At 39.1% G+C, this 20,933-nt stretch overlaps 1 protein-coding gene across 6 annotated transcripts in view; it reads left to right on the top strand.

Annotated features, from left to right (window-relative positions):
• kalrna (kalirin RhoGEF kinase a) overlaps positions 1-20,933 on the top strand; it is a 320,600-nt gene that overhangs the window by 119,152 nt on the left and 180,515 nt on the right. For 5 of the 6 annotated variants that reach the window (XM_048192910.1, XM_048192911.1, XM_048192909.1 and 2 more), the window contains one exon: positions 17,532-17,606. In XM_048192910.1, the coding sequence (XP_048048867.1) occupies positions 17,532-17,606 (75 nt within the window). Of the gene's footprint in view, positions 1-17,531; positions 17,607-20,933 lie in introns of those variants that run through there. The other variant, XM_048192914.1, reaches the window with a different exon arrangement.

The raw sequence follows: 20,933 nt of genomic DNA, 5'->3' as shown, positions 1-20,933 counted from the left end.
CAAGGTATAGCAGCCATCCTATCCTGCAGTTCTTATGTATTCCCTTGCTATCTGCCATATTAACATATCCTCAAAGCTTATGCATAGTGTTGAAGGAGAAGAAAAATTGAAGTTGAGATTTTTCTAGAATAAACTATGTCCTGACATTTATCTCAAATAAACATCAGTCACCATTTCTTAATAAATACTTGACATCTGGTAAACAGATAGTAATGCAGTATAGGTAGTTTTCAGTAGTTTTAGAGTGTATCAAACCTCAGATATATGGCATCACTAATGAGCGGTGACAGTGTCTCTGCGGATAACGAGCATTCCCAGAGAGACTGATTCCCACTTGGGATATCAGGTTCCCTCAGGTAACTTCGCATCCGCTCTTCACCAGCAGGAAAAACTAATGAGGGGTGATCCAGCATTAGCATAGCATTCCATCTACTGTTGACAGTCCTGTTCGTGTAGCTACAGCATTCACAGGGGAATCCCAATTTATTCAGAGTGTTACTGAGACCGCCAGGACAGACCGGAGCTGTTCATGACAGGTCAGAAAAAACTAGATGTTCCCTCAAATTATTCCTGGAATATTTTGTTTCTGTTGTGTTGAAGCGCTATGGTTGGTGAATTTCAGCACTGGATACTACTGTTACTAACAAAGATAATGTTGGATAATGTTTTTTTTTTTGGATATTGTACAATGGTACTTCCATATTTTTTACATTTACCATGGTAAAACCATAGTATTGTTTGAAATACCTTGGAGTACCATGTACAGTAAGTAGCACAGTACATCAAAATGGTAATCATTCAGTACCATAGTATATGTAACACAGTTCATATGTATGGGAAGAAGGAGGCGGGAACTGGTGAACGTTAAAACAATAATCTTTAATAAAATAAACAAAGAACAAAACGAAAGTAATGCAGGCAGACCCACGGGGACGTCTGCCGGCCACATCAACATAATAAAACATAAAATAATATCCAGGCCTGGTCCTCTCTCGTCCTTCACTGTCATCGCTCCACCTTTTATGCTTCCGGAGCTCCTCCGTGAGAGACTCAAGGCTGGTGCGCCTCCCAGGTGGAGCTAATTAACTCTCGCGCCACCGGCCTCGTGCCGTTCCCTCACGGCTCTCGACCACCCTGGTCACCACATACCCCCATCGCCCCTCGCAGGCCGGGGGGTACTCCCGCGACTGCGCTTACTCCCCCCCGGGGGCCTGTCTCGGCAGCCGAAGGACCTGGGGGTAAGGACAGACGAGACGAGAGAAAGGAGATGGAAGCAAGGGGAGCGACAGGATGAGAGAGGGGAGAGAGGAAAAAGAAAAAACAAATTCTGGGTCCGGTTCCCAGACACACTGCCACTCGGTCCTCAGCCTGCCGAGAGGCTCTTCCTCGTGGTGCCATGCGATGGCACTGGACGCTCGATGGACGGCCTGATCCTTGACCACCTCCTGGTGGCCGGCGATGGCTCCTCCGGTTGAGGGCAGCCGGCAGCGAGTCCACCGTCCCCTGCTCCTCCCCTTCATGGCGGACGGTAGGAGGCTCCGGCCCACAGCAGACGACGGCACTCCTCTGCTCCCTCAAGGACGGTAGCCACCCCACCTCGTCCCAGGAACACGGCATCCGGGTCTCCATCCCACCTTTCACAAGGCTCCAGTACCACCGCCTCGGACAGCCTCTCGCGGTCTTCACTCCCGCACTGCCCGAACTCCACAGCACCACGATCCCCCTCAGCAGCGAGGGCTCTCCGACAGCATGTCCCTCCTTCCTACCGGGTTTCTGCACCAATGTAACACAGTTCGTATGTACGGGAAGAAGGAGGCGGGAACCGGCGAACATTAAAACAATAATCTTTAATAAAATAAACAAAGAACAAAATGAAAGTAATGTCGGCAGACCCACGCGGACGTCTGCCAGCCACATCAACATAATAAAACATAAAATAATATCCAGGCCTGGTCAACTCTCGTCCTTCACTGTTGTCGCTCATCCTTTTATGCTTCCGGAGCTCCTCCATGAGAGACTCAAGGCTAGTGTGCTTCCCAGGTGGAGCTCATTATCTCTCACGCCACCGGCCTCATGCCGTTCACCCACGGCTCTCGCCCACCCTGGTCGCCACATACCCCCATCGCCCCTCGCAGGCCGGGGGGTACTCCTGCGACTGCACTTACTCCCCCCCGGGGGCCTGTCTCGGCGGCTGCAGCACCTGGGGGTAAGGACAGACGAGACAAGAGAAAGGAGACGGAAGCAAGGGGAGCAACAGGATGAGAGAGGGGAGAGAGGAAAAAGAAAAAAAAAATTCTGGGTCCGGTTCCCAGACACACTGCCGCTCGGTCCCCAGCCTGCCGAGAGGCTCTTCCTCGTGGTGCCATGCGATGGCACTGGACGCTCGGTGGACGGCCCAATCCTTGACCACCTCCTGGTGGCCGGCGATGGTTCCTCCGGTTGAGGGCAGCCGGCAGCGAGTCCGCTGTCCCCTGCTCCTCCCCTTCATGGTGGACGGTAGCAGGCTCCGGCCCACGGCAGACGACGGCACTCCTCCGCTCCCTCAAGGACGGTAGCCACCCCACCTCGTCCCAGGAACACGGCATCCGGGTCTCCGTCCCACCGTGAATGTATTTTTGCATGAGGTCATCATACCCATTATTCCGTATGAAGATGTGAGGTGGAATTACAGATGTCTTGTTTTGGGTTTTTGGTGCAACAGCTGCAGTGAACTAATTTATTTGTTCCTGTGTTTCCTCTTGAGAAAGAACTTTCTCTAAAACCCAGGAGAATGCACATGCCTGGCTAATTCATTGACATACTGTTTACACCTGCTAGTAACATCTATCCCAGGTGGTCCAATCTCAAGTGGTAAGAAGAGACAGATTGCAGTTTGCACCTGGTATTAACACACATTTTCTAGGGCAGTCTCTATATTGAAAAGTATAGTAAAGATCTGTTGTGTTTTGTGAATGCATATGCATGCCCTTGTGAAAACGAAGTGTGCTTAATTCTACTTAAAGGGATAGTTCACCCAAAAATGAAAATTATCCCATGATTTACTCACCCTCAAGCCATTCTAGGTGTATATGACTATCTTCGTTTAGACAAATATATTCCTAGTCCTCCAAGGAATATGTTGTACATGATGAAATCAGGTTCACCCTAATGATCTAATCGTATTCACAAATTTGTAAAGGAATAAAGAAAATCAAGCTCCATACTTATCCATAAATCTTCAATCCTTTTAAAAGTACCTCAGTAATAGTGTGCCCATAACTGCTGGCTAACTGTATTTCAGATGGTTTTCATGTGGAGAGGAAACACGGCTGTAGACGAAACATAAAGAGATCCAGCTGGAAAAGTTGAGATGAAGACAATCAGTGAATTGACTGATTATTAATGAAAAGCATATGGATTTCTATGTCATTCATGTAATAGCTTGCAGACACTTGGGTATCCCTTTGTTTTGAAGTTCACATACAATATGTTGTTACTTAAATCATTTATAAATTGTCTCCTGTTGGTCTAAACGGTGTCTCTCATGGTCATGAAAGCCTTTTCACTGCAAATCAAGATGAAATGAAATCATCATATCAAAGCAAGTGAACAGCTGTATGTCTTTTCCCTCATTAATTAGTAATTAACTGCGGTTTACGTGCTGGATGGAGAGTATGTACGTACTTTGTGTGTGTGTGTGTGTTCTGGCATAAAGAGAAGAATGTAACTGTTGTGTTTTTGTCCTTGTTCAGTCTAAATTGTGTGAATCGGCCCATGACACTGACCTGTAGAGCTCTGTCTGGGGGGAATTGTGGGATAGGCAGAAGTGTGTCTTTGTTTTGGATGCCTGTTCAGGTCTAGAGGTACATTAGTGTGATCAACATTATGATGAGTGCATTTACACATAAACACACACCCGTTAGGTGATATTCAGAAGTTAATGAAGCTTTGTTTAACTCCAGTTTACTGCGCTTGTAATGACGACTCAATATGGTGTGCATAAATTATTGAACTGCATTAAATTATCCTTTGCGTTCTCATTAGTATTCCAGTGGTCTCATTAATATTCATAGGCTTCCATGCAAGTACATGTTTTTATGCTTGGATGGACGCTGATATGTACAATTTATGTACAGCTGCTAAAGATCAACCTGAGTACACCTTGTAAAAAAGACGTGTTCTCACTTGTACTGAATGTGCACTTGTAGTGTACTTCAAATCTTTATATATTTTAAAAACTGTACTTGCAGATAATGTAATATTAATAAAAATTAAAAGACCAAAAGAGAGTAGACTTTTCCTTAACACACTGAAGTGAACTTTAAATATGTGCACTTTGTAATAATTAAAAGTTTTACTTTACATTGTTGTTTTAATAATCTTTATGTAATGTTATATATAATATATTTATATAATTTTGTTGTAATGTGATACTATATTTATAGTTAATATATTTTAAATGTACTAAATTGCAACTTAATTATTGCAAATGTTTATTTATAAATACATTTAAATATATGGCATGTATGTGACAAGTTGCAGTAGAAATGACATTAAAGCATACTTTAGTTTAACATAAGTGACTTTCAGTACATTTAGCAATACACTTTACCATATTTTAAGTGATTATGTGATTATGAAATTGCATATAAAGATGTACTTAAAGAGTTAGTTCACCCAAAAAGGAAAAATTATGTCATTAATTGTTCTACACCCGTAAGACCTTTGTTCATCTTCGGAACACAAATTAAGATATTTTTGATGAAATCCGATGGCTCAATGAGGCCTCAATTGACAGCAAGATAATTAACACTTTCAAATGCCCGGAAAGCTACTAAAGACATATATAAACAGTTCATGTGAGTACAGTGGTTCAACCTTAATGTTATGAAGTGACGAGATTATTTTTTCTGCACCAAAAAAACAAAATAACGGCTTTGGAACACAAATTTAAAAAAAGATATTTTTGATGAAATCCGATGGCTCAATGAGGCCTCTGTTGACAGCAAGAAGCTTTACGAATCTTTTGTTTTGAATCAGTGGTTTGGAGCGTGTATCAAACGTGTATCAAATGTGTAAAAAAAAAACCACGTGATTTCAGTAAATGAGGCTTCGTTACATCATAAGTGTTTCAAAATGTTTAAAAAATTCAATGGTTCACATGAGTTTGGCAGTTTGATACACGCTCCGAACCACTGATTATAAACAAAAGATTTGTAAAGCTTCGAAGCTTCATGAAGCAGTGTTTTCAAATCATCCATCACTAGATATTGTTGAATAAAGTCGTTATTTTGTTTTTTGGCGCACTTAGTGTAAATAGCATCTATTGCAAATAGCCACTGCCTTATTTAAATTTGAGGACATTAATTGGATACTTTTCATAAATAAAGCAAATAATTTAGTAATATTTTTTGTGCTGTGTAAATGTATCAGTTTTACATTGTCTTTTAAAACATAAAGAAAGTGTGTAAGACCTGCACTATACTTAAAGGGTTACTTCAGGATTTAGCATTAAGCTTTGTATTAGTAGAATACCACTAGTATTTTCGAATTACCGTGCTTTCCCCCTTCATATCAGCCCGAGATGAGAGATTTATGCATTTTTATTCTGTAAAAAAGCCTCCGATGACGCAAAAATCGTCATTTTGCGTCATCGGAGGCTTTTTTGGCCAGAGGCTTAAAACTACAGCCAGTAATAGCAGGTAGTTCCGCATTTTTTCACCACGCCCATACATATGCGCTTTTGAGGTTACTCACGGACATAGATCAAAGATTTTATCAAAAGTGGGTGTCAATTATATTTTTAAGCTTACTGTAATTAACTTTATTTTGTTATAGTCTGCACTACATCAGTGGTTCATCTCGCAAATTTATCGGTCTCTGCAGTCATCTCAACCAATACAGCAACAGGCTTTTGTGGTAACGTTAGCATAAATAGATAAATAGACTAACTCAGTTTTACAGAACAGTGGCTTTACTTTGATAACAGTCAACTTATATGCAACTTATATGTAATTGTCTATCTAACGTTACATTGCTAAGTTTGCAGTTTTACTGCTACCTACAACACTACATATAGGCTACTGTGTTATCAGTCTAGTATCAGCGAGTCTTGCCTCTAGGCGAATACGCTTAGTACCAGATGCCCAGGCTGTTCGTCCTCTGGGAAAGTGAATATCGATGGTATCGCGGTGTCCTTCAGAATGGTTCTCTTCATTGCAATGATATTTGGTTCGTAGTCCTCGTGCTTAAAATGGAGACTACATATTCTGCGTTTTTTTAGGTTTTCTATAACGGTGTCATCTCCAAACTTCGGGTGTTTGATGGCCCGCAGCCACTGTTTACATCGCTCCAAATCTTTAACTTAATCGGAAAATGATGAAAAACTTAATTGTCCTTTCCTGGTTTTGGGTGTACATCCAGGTACAAAGCAATTTAGCACCATTTCGCTGTAAATGTATGAACTAACTCACGATTTATAGAATTAATATGTAACAAAGCAAGCCTAGTTGTTTGAATTTTCCTGGTAATGCTGCCTGTAACCGATAGGCGTGGTTTGAGCGTGGCCTCGCAAGGGCAGCAAAACAAGTGCATTCTGGGAGTTGTTGTCTTTCATCCACATTAGTCAAAAATACATTTTCTGCCTTTTCTCAGTCTAGAAAGCTCCAAATTCAAAAATAATTTCACATTTCTACTACATAAATGACCAATTTTAAATACACATTCATCTTTCCAGGGGTGAAGTACCCCTTTAAATATCTACACATTAAATCACAAGTCAATCATGCGTAAGAAATATTCTGTGAGTGTGTCTCTATGTTTGAGTTGCTGTTTGTGTTTGTTTTATAGACGCATGCTCTGTTGTAATCCGAGTCACTGATTGATTATCAATTTCTCTCCGTCTGCTGTTATGTCATAGAACTCGGTCAGAGAAATTTCGTCCAACACTCATACACACATGCACTGTCTAATGGCCTCCTTCCAGCCATAATCTTTAAACAATATGTCAATATGTTTTGAGCTCCTGATTGGTCAGTTTTAATTACTCACCAATCAGAGAGACAGATGATGACTGGTGATGTCAGAGTTTGTGCATATATGCGTTCAGTTTGTGTTTAGCTGGGAGTTGATGGTGTCAGGTGAGGTCGCCACATATGGAGATACAGACGTGGCATGCTGGCTGCCTCTGACATCAGCAGAAAGACAGGTATTTAAAGAGGTCACACACTCCTCTGGAGTCTGTATGCTCTCTTATCTGTGTTTGAACATGTGTGATTTGTCTGTGTTGGTCTGAAATTCATTTTGAGATTGTGTTGCGTTGGTGCTGACTGTAGAAACTGCCTATACAAAATGAAAATCTACAGTATTTTTATGTTATCGATTGATTGACACATATGTACTTATGTACAATGGACCCTTTTTACAGATGCGTTTCCACAGTTATTAACATCGTAAATCAAGCAAAGTTTTTGATATTGTATTTTTTTTTTTTTTAAATGAATGTATATTTATAACACTATATTTTGTGTTTTCATGTTTTCTTACTTTGGCATTAAACTACAGAAAACTGGTCAATGCTGCTGCGTGAGTGTTTCTAATACAATGGCAATCCCTCAGTATTATTTTTCTCTTTTGGAAAGTCATAGAAGTGCTATTGTTGATTTTTTTTTTCTTCTGCTAAATGGGAACGGCAAAAAAAATAAATTAAAAAATTGTTTCCGTTCACCACTATAGAAGTTTATCCAACTATGACGACTTTCACTTCTGACAACCCCAGAAATGTGAAAAGGGTCCATACTATGGCTAGTAATATTCCAAATAATTAACTAAGGATAATGATTTTTGGAAGTGTTGTTATATTATGTTATATGAAATGGAAAAATAAGGATGTTTTTCTCAAATGTACTTTCATTAAAAATAATATCTTAACTTAAAATCTTAAAATAATATCTTTTGCTGCAGAAAAACAGCAAACATAATAGACATTAACTGCATAATGTCACTTGGCTGGTTTAGTTACTTTATTCATTCATGTGGTTGTGATGTGGTTTGATTTGTGTACGTATAATGTGTGTAATGCTAGTGTATTGGATTTGATGTGTTTTTTTAATGTGACATCAGTGTGGTTTGTTTGCTGTGGGTCATATTGGCGGTCCTGGTGGCACATTGATTCCCCTCTCAGCTTCTAATTAGCAGGGTGACATGCATTTTACATCAATACTTAATAGATTTTTCTGTGTTTTTGCATGTGACGGGTGAGGAAATGTCGTAAGGTTTTGGTTAGAAAACTGTAAAGAGAGAAACATGAAGCAATGTTTGTAATGAAAGGATGAAGGTTGAATGTGAGATGGTGTGATAACTGTTGATGACATACATATGGTGAAGATCCAAGCATTCAGAGTATGCATGTGTTTGTGTGTGTGTGTGTGTGTGTGTTTATTTTCATTGTCTGGTGCATTGTTAGATAGCAGGAGTCATTGCTAAAGTGCCAAGCCCTCAGTCCATGTGTGTGTGTGTGTGTGTGTGTGTGTGTGTGTGTGTGTAAGCTTGAGGGTAATCTTTGCCTGATTTCTTTTGAGGGTAATCATGCTTTTAATTAGTGGTGTTTGCTAAGGCAAGCGTTATGAATACTATTGCTCAGGGTTGGGGATTTAAGCTAAGCATTAAAGGGGTGGTTGATTATGATTTCACTTTTTTAACTTTAGTTAGTGTGTAATGTTGCTGTTAGAGCATAAACAACATCTGCAAAGTTACGACGCTCAAAGTTCAATGCAAAGGGAGATATTTTCTTTTAAAGAATTCTCTGTTTAAGGACTACAACAATCATCATTTTGGCTGCATGAGATTCTCCAGTTTTGTTGTTGAGCAACCGAAAAGAGAGCTGTTAAAGCCCCACCCTCTTTTGGAAAGTGGGCCAGGAGCAGCAGCTCATTTGCATTTAAAGGGTCACACAAAAACGGCGTGTTTTTGCTCACACCCAAATTGGGTCATAGAGACTTTTATTACATCTTTTAAAAGGGGCACTATAGGTCCCCTTTAAACCTACATTAAGTCATGAATGATACCTCAGATCATACAGCTTATTGAGAAGATGTGTACTTCTCTAAATTATCAAACTGAATTAACAGTTTTTGCCACATGGAAGATAATAAAGAGAATCTGATAGACTTGTATTGAAAATGGGTACCTGAGTCATATTCGAGACCAGAATATAATAGAGATTTAGTGGTGGGCTCCTTTTAGGTGCACCAATAAGCAAGCATTGAAAACAACCATATTACAATGCCATAGCAAAACCCCAGAACACACTAACAACTGCACAGCAATGCACTAACAATGATCTCACATTATAGCTACAACACTTCAATGCACTGACAAATGCCAAAAACATCATTGTGGTGGTGAGTTTTGCAAGGGCAAGCATCACTCACAATTTCTTTAGAAAATGTAATTTCTCCTTCAGCACAAGAGCCAGGAACTCTCTTTTGACCCTTAGCTTACCCTTAGACCCTTAGACTTTTAAAAAAACATTTACTACATGAAAATAATATACTTTTAAGGCACAATATGTGATTAAAATATCCAAAAACCACTAGAACAATGTTATATATTTTGTTGACGTGTACTTACATTATCCGAAACGTTTCTAAGAATGTTTAAATCCATCCGTTAATGCGTCGCCTATTAATGACATCATACCCACATTACTTTAAAGGGATAGTTCACCCAAAAATGAAAATTCTGTCATCATTTGCTCACCCTCAGTTTGTTCCAAACTTGTATACATTTCTTTGTTCTGTTGAACTCAAAGTAAGATATTTTTAAGAATGTGGGAAACTGAACAGTTCTGGTGCACCATTGACTTCCATAGTATTTTTTTTCCTACTATGGAAGTCAGTAGTGCCCCAAAGCAGCCTGGTTACAAACCAAAATATCTTCCTTTGTGTTCAGCAGAACAAAGACATTTTTACAGGTTTGGAACAACTTGAGGGTGAGTAAATGATGACAGAATTTTCATTTTTGGGTGAACTATCCCTTTAACAATTTTTTGAACACACAAATGTATCTAATATGATAATCAGTGCTGCTTTACCCCACATACGCTCGAACGGAAGAAGTGGAAGCGGCGACTGTGGCATAATAAAAGTTCCTCTGCTCTCGAGCCGTCATCTCTCATTAGCAATTGCTCCAGCGGCCTCCTTTCTGCTTGCACAGCACTCAGTCCTGCTCTGACTCATACTACAGTGATGTTAATAAGCTCATCCATGAACATGATAACTAACTATTAATAAGCAGTAAATTAGGAGGTTATTAAAGGAAAAGTCTTAGTTAATAGTTTATATGTGTTTCCTATACTAAAGTGTTTCCAAGTATTGTCATGTCAGTGGTCCCTTTTTTCATTTGCACAGTCTCAGGAATGATCTTACAGACTCTTTATTTGTTTGTAATGTCTTAATGATTTGTGCCATGAGACATCTTGATCTATGATCTGTTCTGTTACAGAGCATTAGCAAACATGTGCCGTTGACCAAATAGATGTGTATTGAGCCATGCAGGCATATTTCAGACATCAAGTACAGTACAGGGACCCCGTGTGTCCACAAGAGCTTGATTTACTGAGCCAGTATGGAGATCCGTTTAAATGGGATTTGTGTTTTGTTCAATCTGGATGCTGTGTTGTGGATTACCTGAACCTCAGTTTTCCTTTTCTTTCCGATGAGAGAAACAAAGCTTCCAATCAGCATATGGTTTCTTTACTACATCACTATAGGCAATGTGCCTCATTGCTTTGAAGATCTCAGCTTTTGAGTGTGTTGTAATTCTGTTCTGTCGTGCAATAAATGTTTCAGCTGTTACCAAAGTCATGCTGGAGAAAGCAGGCCAGAGCTTCTTTCAGTGGGATGGGCTTGACCTGGTTTCCTTTGTGGATGTGTTGCTGGGGGTTACGGTGTCCTTGACAACAGGAGGTGGGGGTTCAGGCAAATTGCTGCGTTGCTGCTGTTTTACGCGAGTGTTACTGAGAAGTTTGCTGTCATTTTGAGGCTCATTATAGTAACAGATAACTAGATTCCAGTGAGGACAACTCTCAGAGTTGGTTTGGTCATGGCAGACTATATCTGCTTACGCTGCTGTTGAGACTTTGCTTCAGCAAGAAAATAATTCACAGATGCTGCTGATGCACAAATATACATAGACAAGGTCTAAAGCAGACAAGCTGTGTGCACAGAACGCACAAGCACCCAAGATCCCATATCTTCCTCCAATACTTATCTATTATTCTCACTAAGTTAATTTTAAGCATAAAGTCCTCTGCAAATTGTAGTTTATTTTGTCACAAAGAGCGCTCATTTGAATGATTGCGTGGCCTTCAGTTCTGTAGACAACCATGAAGAAACTAGAGGAACTAGGTTTTTGTCTAATACTTTTTCCTCCGAATACACATTCAAGATGCTGAAAACACTAATGACAGTAAATGCTTGCTGCAACCTACTTGCAGTCATTCAGAACTCACCAGCTGTCTCTTAACAAAGGACAAAACTATGCTGCCTGTAAATAGATGAAAATGAGGCCCTATTCAAGACACAAAACCCAGTGATGTCACATTCACCGCTATATAGCCTTTCCTTCACTTCACTTTCTTCACTTTTTATCTAATGAATCTTTGACCTCTTTACAGGGTCTAAGCTATTACACGCAGTAGGATCCTCCATTAAACTTCTCTTAGAACACTTTCAGCTCATTTTAATTATACTTCCAGTTCACTCGTCAGTGTATCGAAGTAGAAAGTGAAAAGGAAATGAAGCGGCATTAAATGCCTGTGAAGAATAACTGAAAAGACTTGTCACATATTTGTTAAATTTTCAAGTAAAGTGACTGGCATGAGAAATGCATTGAAACACTTATTCACAGCTCCTTGTCATTAATGGAGTGAAACAGATTATAAATGCTAATGATGACAACTCTCAGAATAGTTTTAGAATGTTATTGAATATGCCAATGTTCATGTATTTGGTCTTGGTGGACTAGATCTGCTCTGCTGCTGCAGTTGATTACTGCCGCTGCTGCTCCTGCAGAGCAAGTATGGACTTGTTACTGCTAGATACACAGACATGCTGCTGTGAGCATGTAAGATAGGCTTGAGCTGCATAAATAGACATACATAAATCCTGTGGCAGATCTAGACAGGTGGAGCTGGGGAGGTGGAGGGTTTCAGAGGAACTCTGATAGTGCACTGGAGGACTAGCTAACAGCAAACACTGAACCAGAATATTTAAATGTTGAGCAAGCAATCTCATTGGCTGCAGAATCAGCAGAGGTTAATCAGCTTAAGCCATGCAATAATTATGTGATTCTGAAGGAAATCACAGTGCTGATTTAGCAAAAAGAGTGTTGTTTTTTAGGCTTTCTTTTGACATGATCTTGAAAACATACGTAAATATTGTTTAAAGGGTTAGTTAACCCAAAAATGAAAATTCTGTCATTAATTACTCACCCTCATGTTTCTCCAAAGCCATAAGACCTTCGTTCATCTTCGGAACACAAATTAAGATATTTTGATGAAATCCGTGAGCCTTCTGACCTCTGATAGACTGCAACACAATGACCACTTTCAAGGCTCAGAGAGGTAGAAAAGACATCATTAAAGTCCATGTACCTACAGTGGTTCAACCTTAATGTTATGAAGTGACAAGAATACTTTTTGTGCACAAAAAACAAACAAAATAACTGACTTTATTCAACAATTTCTTCTTTTCTATGTCAGTCTCCTACGCAGTTGATGTTGTAAACACAGTGTAGCGCTTCCAGGTTCTACGTCCGAACACTGGCTCAGTATTGGCCGACGTTGTTCACTTGAGCACCATGACACATGCGTGTGATGTTGCTGCAGGAGCCGATAATGAACCGCCGTTCTGACGTAGAACCTGGAAGCGCACGTCAACTGTGTATGAAACTGACATGGAAAAGAAGAAATTGTTGAATGAAGTGGTTATTTTTGTTTGTTTTTTGTGCACAAAAATTATTCTTGTGGCTTCATAACATGAAGGTTGAATCACTGTAGTCACATGGACTATTTTAACAATGTCTTTTCTACCTTTCTGGTCCTTGAAAGTGGTCGTTGAGTCTATAGGAGGCCAGATAGCTCATGGATTTCATCAAAAATATCTTAATTTGTGTTCCAGAGATGAACGAAGGTCTTTGAAGCAACATGAGGGTGAGTAATTAATGACAGAATTTCCATTGTTGGGTGAACTAACCCTTTAAGTTAAATAATGTGTAAGTAATAAAGAACACTTAAAGTGTCATGCAGGTATAAGGGAAAACGATTCAATAAAATGAATCAGACCACCTAAATGAATACAGCTTTATTAGAGTGAGGTGGGACATGTGAAAGAGCAAGTGGGAAGAAACACAACCAAAAGAGGTCATTGGTGTTCTTCAAAACATTCATACTAATGAGGTACTGCTAAAACAAAGCTTGATGGATAAAATATCAATGTCTTGCTCTGTATATCTAGAGAGAGAGAGCGAGAGGTACAGGGAAGTGCACTTCCCCTCTGCCCTTTATAAATTCTCCAGTTGCCCTCAAGAAGGACAGGCAGTTTGAGCACTAATGCAGGTGTTTAAATGAGCTGAGCGCAGACTGACGGGCCGCTCTTTGATCTGATGCGGTCTCTCATGTTAATGGGGCTGGAGATAGAGCGGCTTGAGCTCTCTGTCTGAGCTTTGGTCTTTCTGTAATCCAATCCCTCATTTCTTCCCCATCACTGCTCCTCATCTCTCAGTCTACTCTGTGCCTCCTGTGTTTCTCCTCATTTTCTCATTTATTCTTTCATTCCACCTCTCTCACACCACTTTAGAGGTAGACCTACAGAGAGTACAGATTTCTTTCCTATTGACTCCCACCTTATTCAGCAAGCATTTTCAGCAGTTAGGATCCATGTACAAAAGTAGTGTTAAAGGAGCACTCCACTTTTTTTGAAAATAGGCTCATTTTCTAACTCCCCTAGGGTTAGTCAGTTGAGTTTTACCGTTTTCGAATCCATTCAGCTGATCTCTGAGTCTGACGGTACCACTTTTAGCATAGCTTAGCATAGTTCATTGAATCTGATTAGACCGTTACCATCTCGCTCAAAAATTACCAAAGAGTTTCGATATTTTTCTTTTTAAAACTTGACTCTTCTTTAGTTACATTGTGTGTTAAGACCGACGGGAAATGAAAAGTTGCGATTTTCTAGGCCAATATGGCTAGGAACTATACTCTCATTCCGGCGTAATAATCACGGAACTTTGCTGCTGTACCATGCCGTACCCTCTTTACACCCCCTAAACCTCACTCCCATCCGGGTCACGACACCATCATACTCCACCATCCTACCATCCTACATCCAAGCAAGATTTGAACCAGTGTTTCCGGCATGGGAGGTGGCCACTGTAAAGACCATAGCCTCTAGAGGCCAGGAGAGTGAAGTTTACTCGCACAGCTCTTACTAGCTGGCCTCCGTTATAGAAGCAAACATCAACATTTATTAGTTTACGAATCATGCACTATGGTAAAAGTGTTTTGAGGTCATAAGGAACTATGCGAAAATACGTTGTTATTAAATACGGCTTTATTTATCAATAATCCACCCTTGTAATCATATTTTTTTTGAAAGGGAATAAAAGTTGTTGGTGTTTTAGAACTAGTAGTGTTCATTTCAGCTGGGAACTGTATGTATAGGTACATTTTTTGAGTTTCACAATATGAGCCTACTGCGAATGAGAATATTAATCACCAACTAATTAATTATAATTAATTATATCACCAACTGCTGCTAACTAGCAAATCCTAGTACCAAATTTTTGGTTAGGCAAATTTATCCATGTTACATGTCTCTAATCATCAGCTGAAATACATCTGCCTTGAATCTGATGCATAATCGGCAGACTGCTTAAGGCCTTCCATTATCATCTTCCTCTCTGAACCTCTGTAATGTAGTTGTTCATTAGCAGGGTCGCCTGTATGCCTTTAATGTGAGGAATCTGCAGCATTGATCCACTCCAGTGAAGAGAGAGTCCTCAGGGAGGAGTGTAGTACTGAGGAGACACCTCGCTTCAGATGGCTTCATCCTGTATCCTGGGTGTTTATGATGGCTCTCATCATCTCACTCTGAGGATTCTGCTGCTTTATGATAGTCAGATTGAAATGTCCAGACTGAGAGAGAGAGAGAGAGAGAGAGAGAGATGGTTGATTATGATAAGCAGAGATAAGGAGATAGATGTGAACATGAAGGGAGATGCGTGTGTGGAGGAGTTTACTGTAGACCCAGTGGAACATTTTATTGCTTAGTTGTTGCATTTTCATAGCTCAGATGATCTAATAGAGTTCTCATTTAACTTTATGATATCTTGATCTTAAGTGTCAGCTTAAATGTCTTAGGCATTTCTCCTAAAACCTTTAGAGGGGAAAAGACCACTGATTGTTGAGACGCAAAGCATGTCTTCAATCTCAACTTTAAAAATGTTCTTCAATTTTACCTGCCATTAGTTTTGAAAATGCAACATTTCCACTTTGAAATTAACCAGAGATGATCACTAAAAAGGTCCATAACTCAGTATTTGATAACTTAAAAGATGAAGAATTATTTATATTTTTTATATAATTATTTATATAATTATTTATATTTAAAAGAAATACAAAGTAACTACTGCATTTAATACATGTACGGTGTGTAAAATATATTTGTGTCAACACCATCAGCTGTCTACACCTTGAGTCTTTCTGTCTGTGGTGATAATACAGTAGATCAGTGGTTCCCAAACTTTTTAGCTTGGAGTACCCCCTGAAGGGATTACCATCCTTCCGCGTACCCCCTCTCTTCCACTTAGACTGCAGTCACACCTTTACCATTAAGGGGCAATATTTGCCCCCTAAATTGATTTTCCAGTGCATTTTTTTACCTTTCTGAATAACTTTATAAAATAAATACTGTTTTAAATAAAAAATGAGAAATCAATAGAGAAATATGCAATGATGGTAAAACTAAGTAAAACTTTTAAATATAAAACCGCCAGTAGGTGGCAGCAAGTCACTGTTTTTATGAGTGAGTCATCGAGTCATTCATTCATTAACGAAGCAAGTGGCTGTGAATGAATCATTGACTCTTACGATCCGTTCAAAGCCGCAGAATTGTTCGTGAAACACAGACGTGTGTTGTAGTTCTGCTGTGGTTTTCGTTAGAACTATTATTTCATTGCAAAATAGAGTAAATACTGACAGCACTGTGTTTAAAATGTATGTTTTGTTTTTTGACCTGTTGTACAATAATGTCACGTTTGCAGTCATGTGGATATTTGGGAACAAGTGCGTTCTTGCTCGTTATCATCATTAAATACAAGAACTCACATAAGGTATGTTTTTGTATCGGAGAAAGTTTGAGTCTTAAATCGAAATTAATCCATTATCTGTGTCTATATTTGTTCTTCATGCGAGTAAGTGCTAAATCCCCACTTTTACAAAGGTGCATTGTCGAGAACGGCAGTAATTTAGCGCGATTTAAATCAGCAGACTGCATGCAATCTATCATATGCATGCTGCTTGTGTGGATAGAGTCATTTTTGACTGCAAATGCTGAGGTAATTTGATTAAATGTGCTGGATTTACGACATTTTGGCAGTTAGACATACATGCTCGATTTTAATATTATTTTAAGGTAGAATTAAATGAACTACTCAGCATTTTGTTCGCGTTCCCCCTTTTGTCACCTCACGTACCCCAGTTTGGGAACCACTGCAGTAGATCAAGTGTCCTCAAACTTGTTCATGCTTGGATCCACTTAGACAGGTATAATGAGTTTTGAGACCCACCAAAAACTATTTAGAGAGAAATATGTGAATAAAAGTGGGATAGGGAAAAAGTATTTTAAAATTAAACTACACACTTTGAATTTAAGCAAATTTTTGAAGTGTCATCTTTGTGTTAGAAGATATAGTTTTTTAAATGTAAACTCAGGTTAATATTGCACTCTCTGTGAAGTGATTCACAGTAGCTAATGAACAAGTGTTTCATGTTAGCTGTTATTATAGTTTGTATCTTAGTCCAGCTGGAACACTGTATTGATCAATCAGAGTCCAAAATCATATACATAGATGTGCACTTTTGTTAAGCCACACTTTTATTTATTTGTTTTCTTATTTTTTATCTATTTGTATTATTATTTAAGTTGAATTTGTCTTTTATTTTGCTTTATTTTTCTTCTTTGTAATATTGTTCAAAATCATATATAATAACTATACATACGGCATTTCAATCTGAAGGATCCTTGGAAGGCAGGATTCTTCTGAGGGGAAATGCTTAGGGATGTTTGCGAGTGTGTTTCTAAAAAGTGAAATAGCTGAGGAGGACATAGGAGCCTCAGAAGGACTACTGTAGGAAGGATGCAGCCATTTGATTTTGAAGCACTCAGTATGTGTATTTCCTGTTTATGATTGTGTATTATGTTGGAATGTAATAAGTGATAATGAGATTGTAAATGAAAATAATCTTGCTATTTCTCCATTTTCATTCACAGGGTCTTTCAGATGTGAAGGCATTAAAGCGTCTGATGTCCTTCCTGTGCTGAGAGAAAAAATAGCATTTGTATCAGGTGAGTGAGATCTGTGAGATGTTTTGACTGTGATCTATTCTCATTTTCATTCTGTTGTTTTTTACTCACTCTCATGTTTTGAGAATTAATGACGTTTGACATTGTTTGATTTCATCATTTGGCTCTGGCGTTGGTGGTGTACAAGCTGGTGGGGAACTTGTTGAGCTGGTTAACCAGCTCAAGGTGGTCAAGGTTTTTTTATTTTTATTTTGACTAAACCAAATTATGGGAACAGAATTCAGAATAATGGAATACAGAGCATGCAAACATTAAAGGGGCTATGACAAATCAAAATCAAATTTGAGAAATCTCTGAGATCTTTTGACATATAAGAGGTCTTTGTACCATTAAAATATCCTGCAACTTTCATAGCTTAAATCATCCTCCTCATTTAATCAAGCTTCAAAAACAACTCGTTTGGATATTGTGGGTTTTGTGACATCACACGGGCAAATACATTTGCATATGCCTGCTTCCAGAGCAAGCCACTGACAAATAGTTTTACATCATCTCACTATAGGCCCCATTGACTGGTATTCAATTGTTTAATGTGCCTACACTCAATATAAGTGTCACATTGCGTTAAAAGCAAACAGAACCCATTATAATCACAGTCGCTATATACAAACCCGATTCCAAAAAAGTTGGGACACTGTACAAATTGTGAATAAAAAAGGAATGCAATAATTTACAAATCTCATAAACTTATATTTTATTCACAATAGAATATAGATAACATATCAAATGTTGAAAGTGAGACATTTTGAAATGTCATGTCAAATATTGGCTCATTTTGGATTTCTTGAGAGCTACACATTCCAAAAAAGTTGGGACAGGTAGCAATAAGAGGCTGGAAAAGTTAAATGTACATAGGCTATAAGGAACAGCTGGAGGAATGAGCCAAAGCTCATTTAAAATGGACTGTGGCAAAGTGGAAAACTGTTCTGTGGTCAGACGAATCAAAATTTGAAGTTCTTTTTGGAAAACTGGGATGCCATGTCATCCGGACTAAAGAGGACAAGGACAACCCAAGTTGTTATCAGCGCTCAGTTCAGAAGCCTGCATCTCTGATGGTATGGGGTTGCATGAGTGCATGAGTGTGGCATGAGCAGCTTACACATCTGGAAAGGCACCATCAATGCTGAAAGGTATATCCAAGTTCTAGAACAACATATGCTCCCATCCAGACGTCGTCTCTTTCAGGGAAGACCTTGCATTTTCCAAAATGACAATGCCAGACCACATACTGCATCAATTACAACATCATGGCTGTGTAGAAGAAGGATCCGGGTACTGAAATGGCCAGCCTGCAGTCCAGATCTTTCACCCATAGAAAACATTTGCCGCATCATAAAGAGGAAGATGCGACAAAGAAAACCTAAGACAGTTGAGCAACTAGAAGCCTGTATTAGACAAGAATGGGACAACATTCCTATTCCTAAACTTGAGCAACTTGTCTCCTCAGTCCCCAGACGTTTGCAGACTGTTATAAAAAGAAGAGGGGATGCCACACATTGGTAAACATGGCCTTGTCCCAACTTTTTTGAGATGTGTTGATGCCATGAAATTTAAAATCAACTTATTTTTCCCTTAAAATTATACATTTTCTCAGTTTAAACATTTGATATGTCATCTATGTTGTATTCTGAATAAAATATTGAAATTTGAAACTTCCACATCATTGCATTCTGTTTTTATTTGTAAAATAAAATTGTACAGTGTCCCAACTTTTTTGGAATCGGGTTTGTACACTGGAGACAGTATAGATGCCTGTTCACTTTCCGATGTACTCGAGTCCACGCATCATCATAAATGGACGTTTACTTTGATGCGTCCTGTTTAAAAAGTTAATTTGCTCATTTCTGTAGAAACTTCAGAAGGATCCCAGCTTCATGAACAATTGCATGGCTTATTTTTAATGGCGTCATGTATCGCATCAGAGGATTATATGTTTGTTCAGAGAATTTGACTGCAGGTTGTTTTGTAAATGAGGCACAGTGTAATGGAGAGTTTGAAAAGTGTAATGGAGAGTTTGCAAAGAAACTTGTATCTGACAGCAGCAAATCGCAAACCGTAAACAAGTGCATAATGCTAAATTACAGTTTTAAATTATGGTTTTATATGGATAATATTTTCAAAACACTTACTCACGTGCAATAGCGAGTGGCCATTGATACTGTTTCCTATGCAATGATGTTAGCCAATCATAACAGTGACCATTTACTGACAAGCCTTAAAGGAGCCACCCCTAAAAAACAGATCAATAGAAGCTTTCAACCAATGTGTATTGTAGGGCTGGAATGATGCGTCAATGTAATTGATTATGTTGAATGTCATATGTCAAATGGAATGCGTTGCACTGTTTATGTTCATCCCTAATCCCCTGTCATGTTTCATAAAAAAAACTCTAGAGCAAATGCTAATGGCTAGTATGACTGCGCCACTTAATACGGTTGTGTTCATACAGTGTTTAGTTTTTTACAAGCGTGACAATCACTTTCTATAACTGAACTGACAACTGCACATTTTCAGGGCTCACAACCACATTCTTGACAAACCTGTGCTGAATGAACAGAACCGCACTGGACAACTAGTTGTCTGCAGTGCCATGTAATTTGAAAGCCACAGTGAACTGTATAATCATGACAGGTTTAGTTTACTCACAGTGACAGAGAAATTATTTGCAGTGAGTAGGAATGCAGCCATAATGGACATTTGTATTACTGATAGATGCCTTTTAATTCTTGTCACTTTATTATTTTTTTTATGCTTTTTTTTTTTTTTCCACTGCATGGTACGGTTCAGTACGACTCGGTACGGATCATTTTTTGGCACTTTTCCACTGCATGGGGTGGCTCGGTACGGGAAGGTATGGCTCGCTTAAATAGTACCACCTTGGTTGAGGATCTAAACAAGCCGTACTGATACTAAATGTGACGTATTAACACTGCAGATCACTGATTGGTCAGAGAGAATCGTCACTACCAGTGTCATTGGATTTGAAACACGAGACACCAAATGCTAGATTTAAATAGTCAGTAACAGCCACCGCAATATCATTTGTTCGTGCAACTTTTTTTAAACGACCGTCGCACAAACTTGAAAAAAGTAATGGCTGTATCGTGTTCAGTAGATAAGGTGCAGACTCGTTGGTAGCCGAGTAGCGCATCCACAGCAGTAAAGGCAGTGCAACTATTAAAGGTGCTGTATGCGATTTCTCAAATTCGTTGTTGAACACTGTTGATATTTGAAATCAACCCAAACAAACCCACCCCTCTCTTCATTGCTCCACCTCCAAAACTCACACTCCAATCCTAACCACCCTGC

The sequence above is a fragment of the Megalobrama amblycephala genome, linkage group LG6 (assembly GCF_018812025.1).
Source record: "Megalobrama amblycephala isolate DHTTF-2021 linkage group LG6, ASM1881202v1, whole genome shotgun sequence".
Classification (NCBI taxonomy): Eukaryota; Metazoa; Chordata; class Actinopteri; order Cypriniformes; family Xenocyprididae; genus Megalobrama; species Megalobrama amblycephala.
Note: the sequence above shows the minus strand (reverse complement) of the source record. Positions and strands in the feature narration are given on the sequence as shown.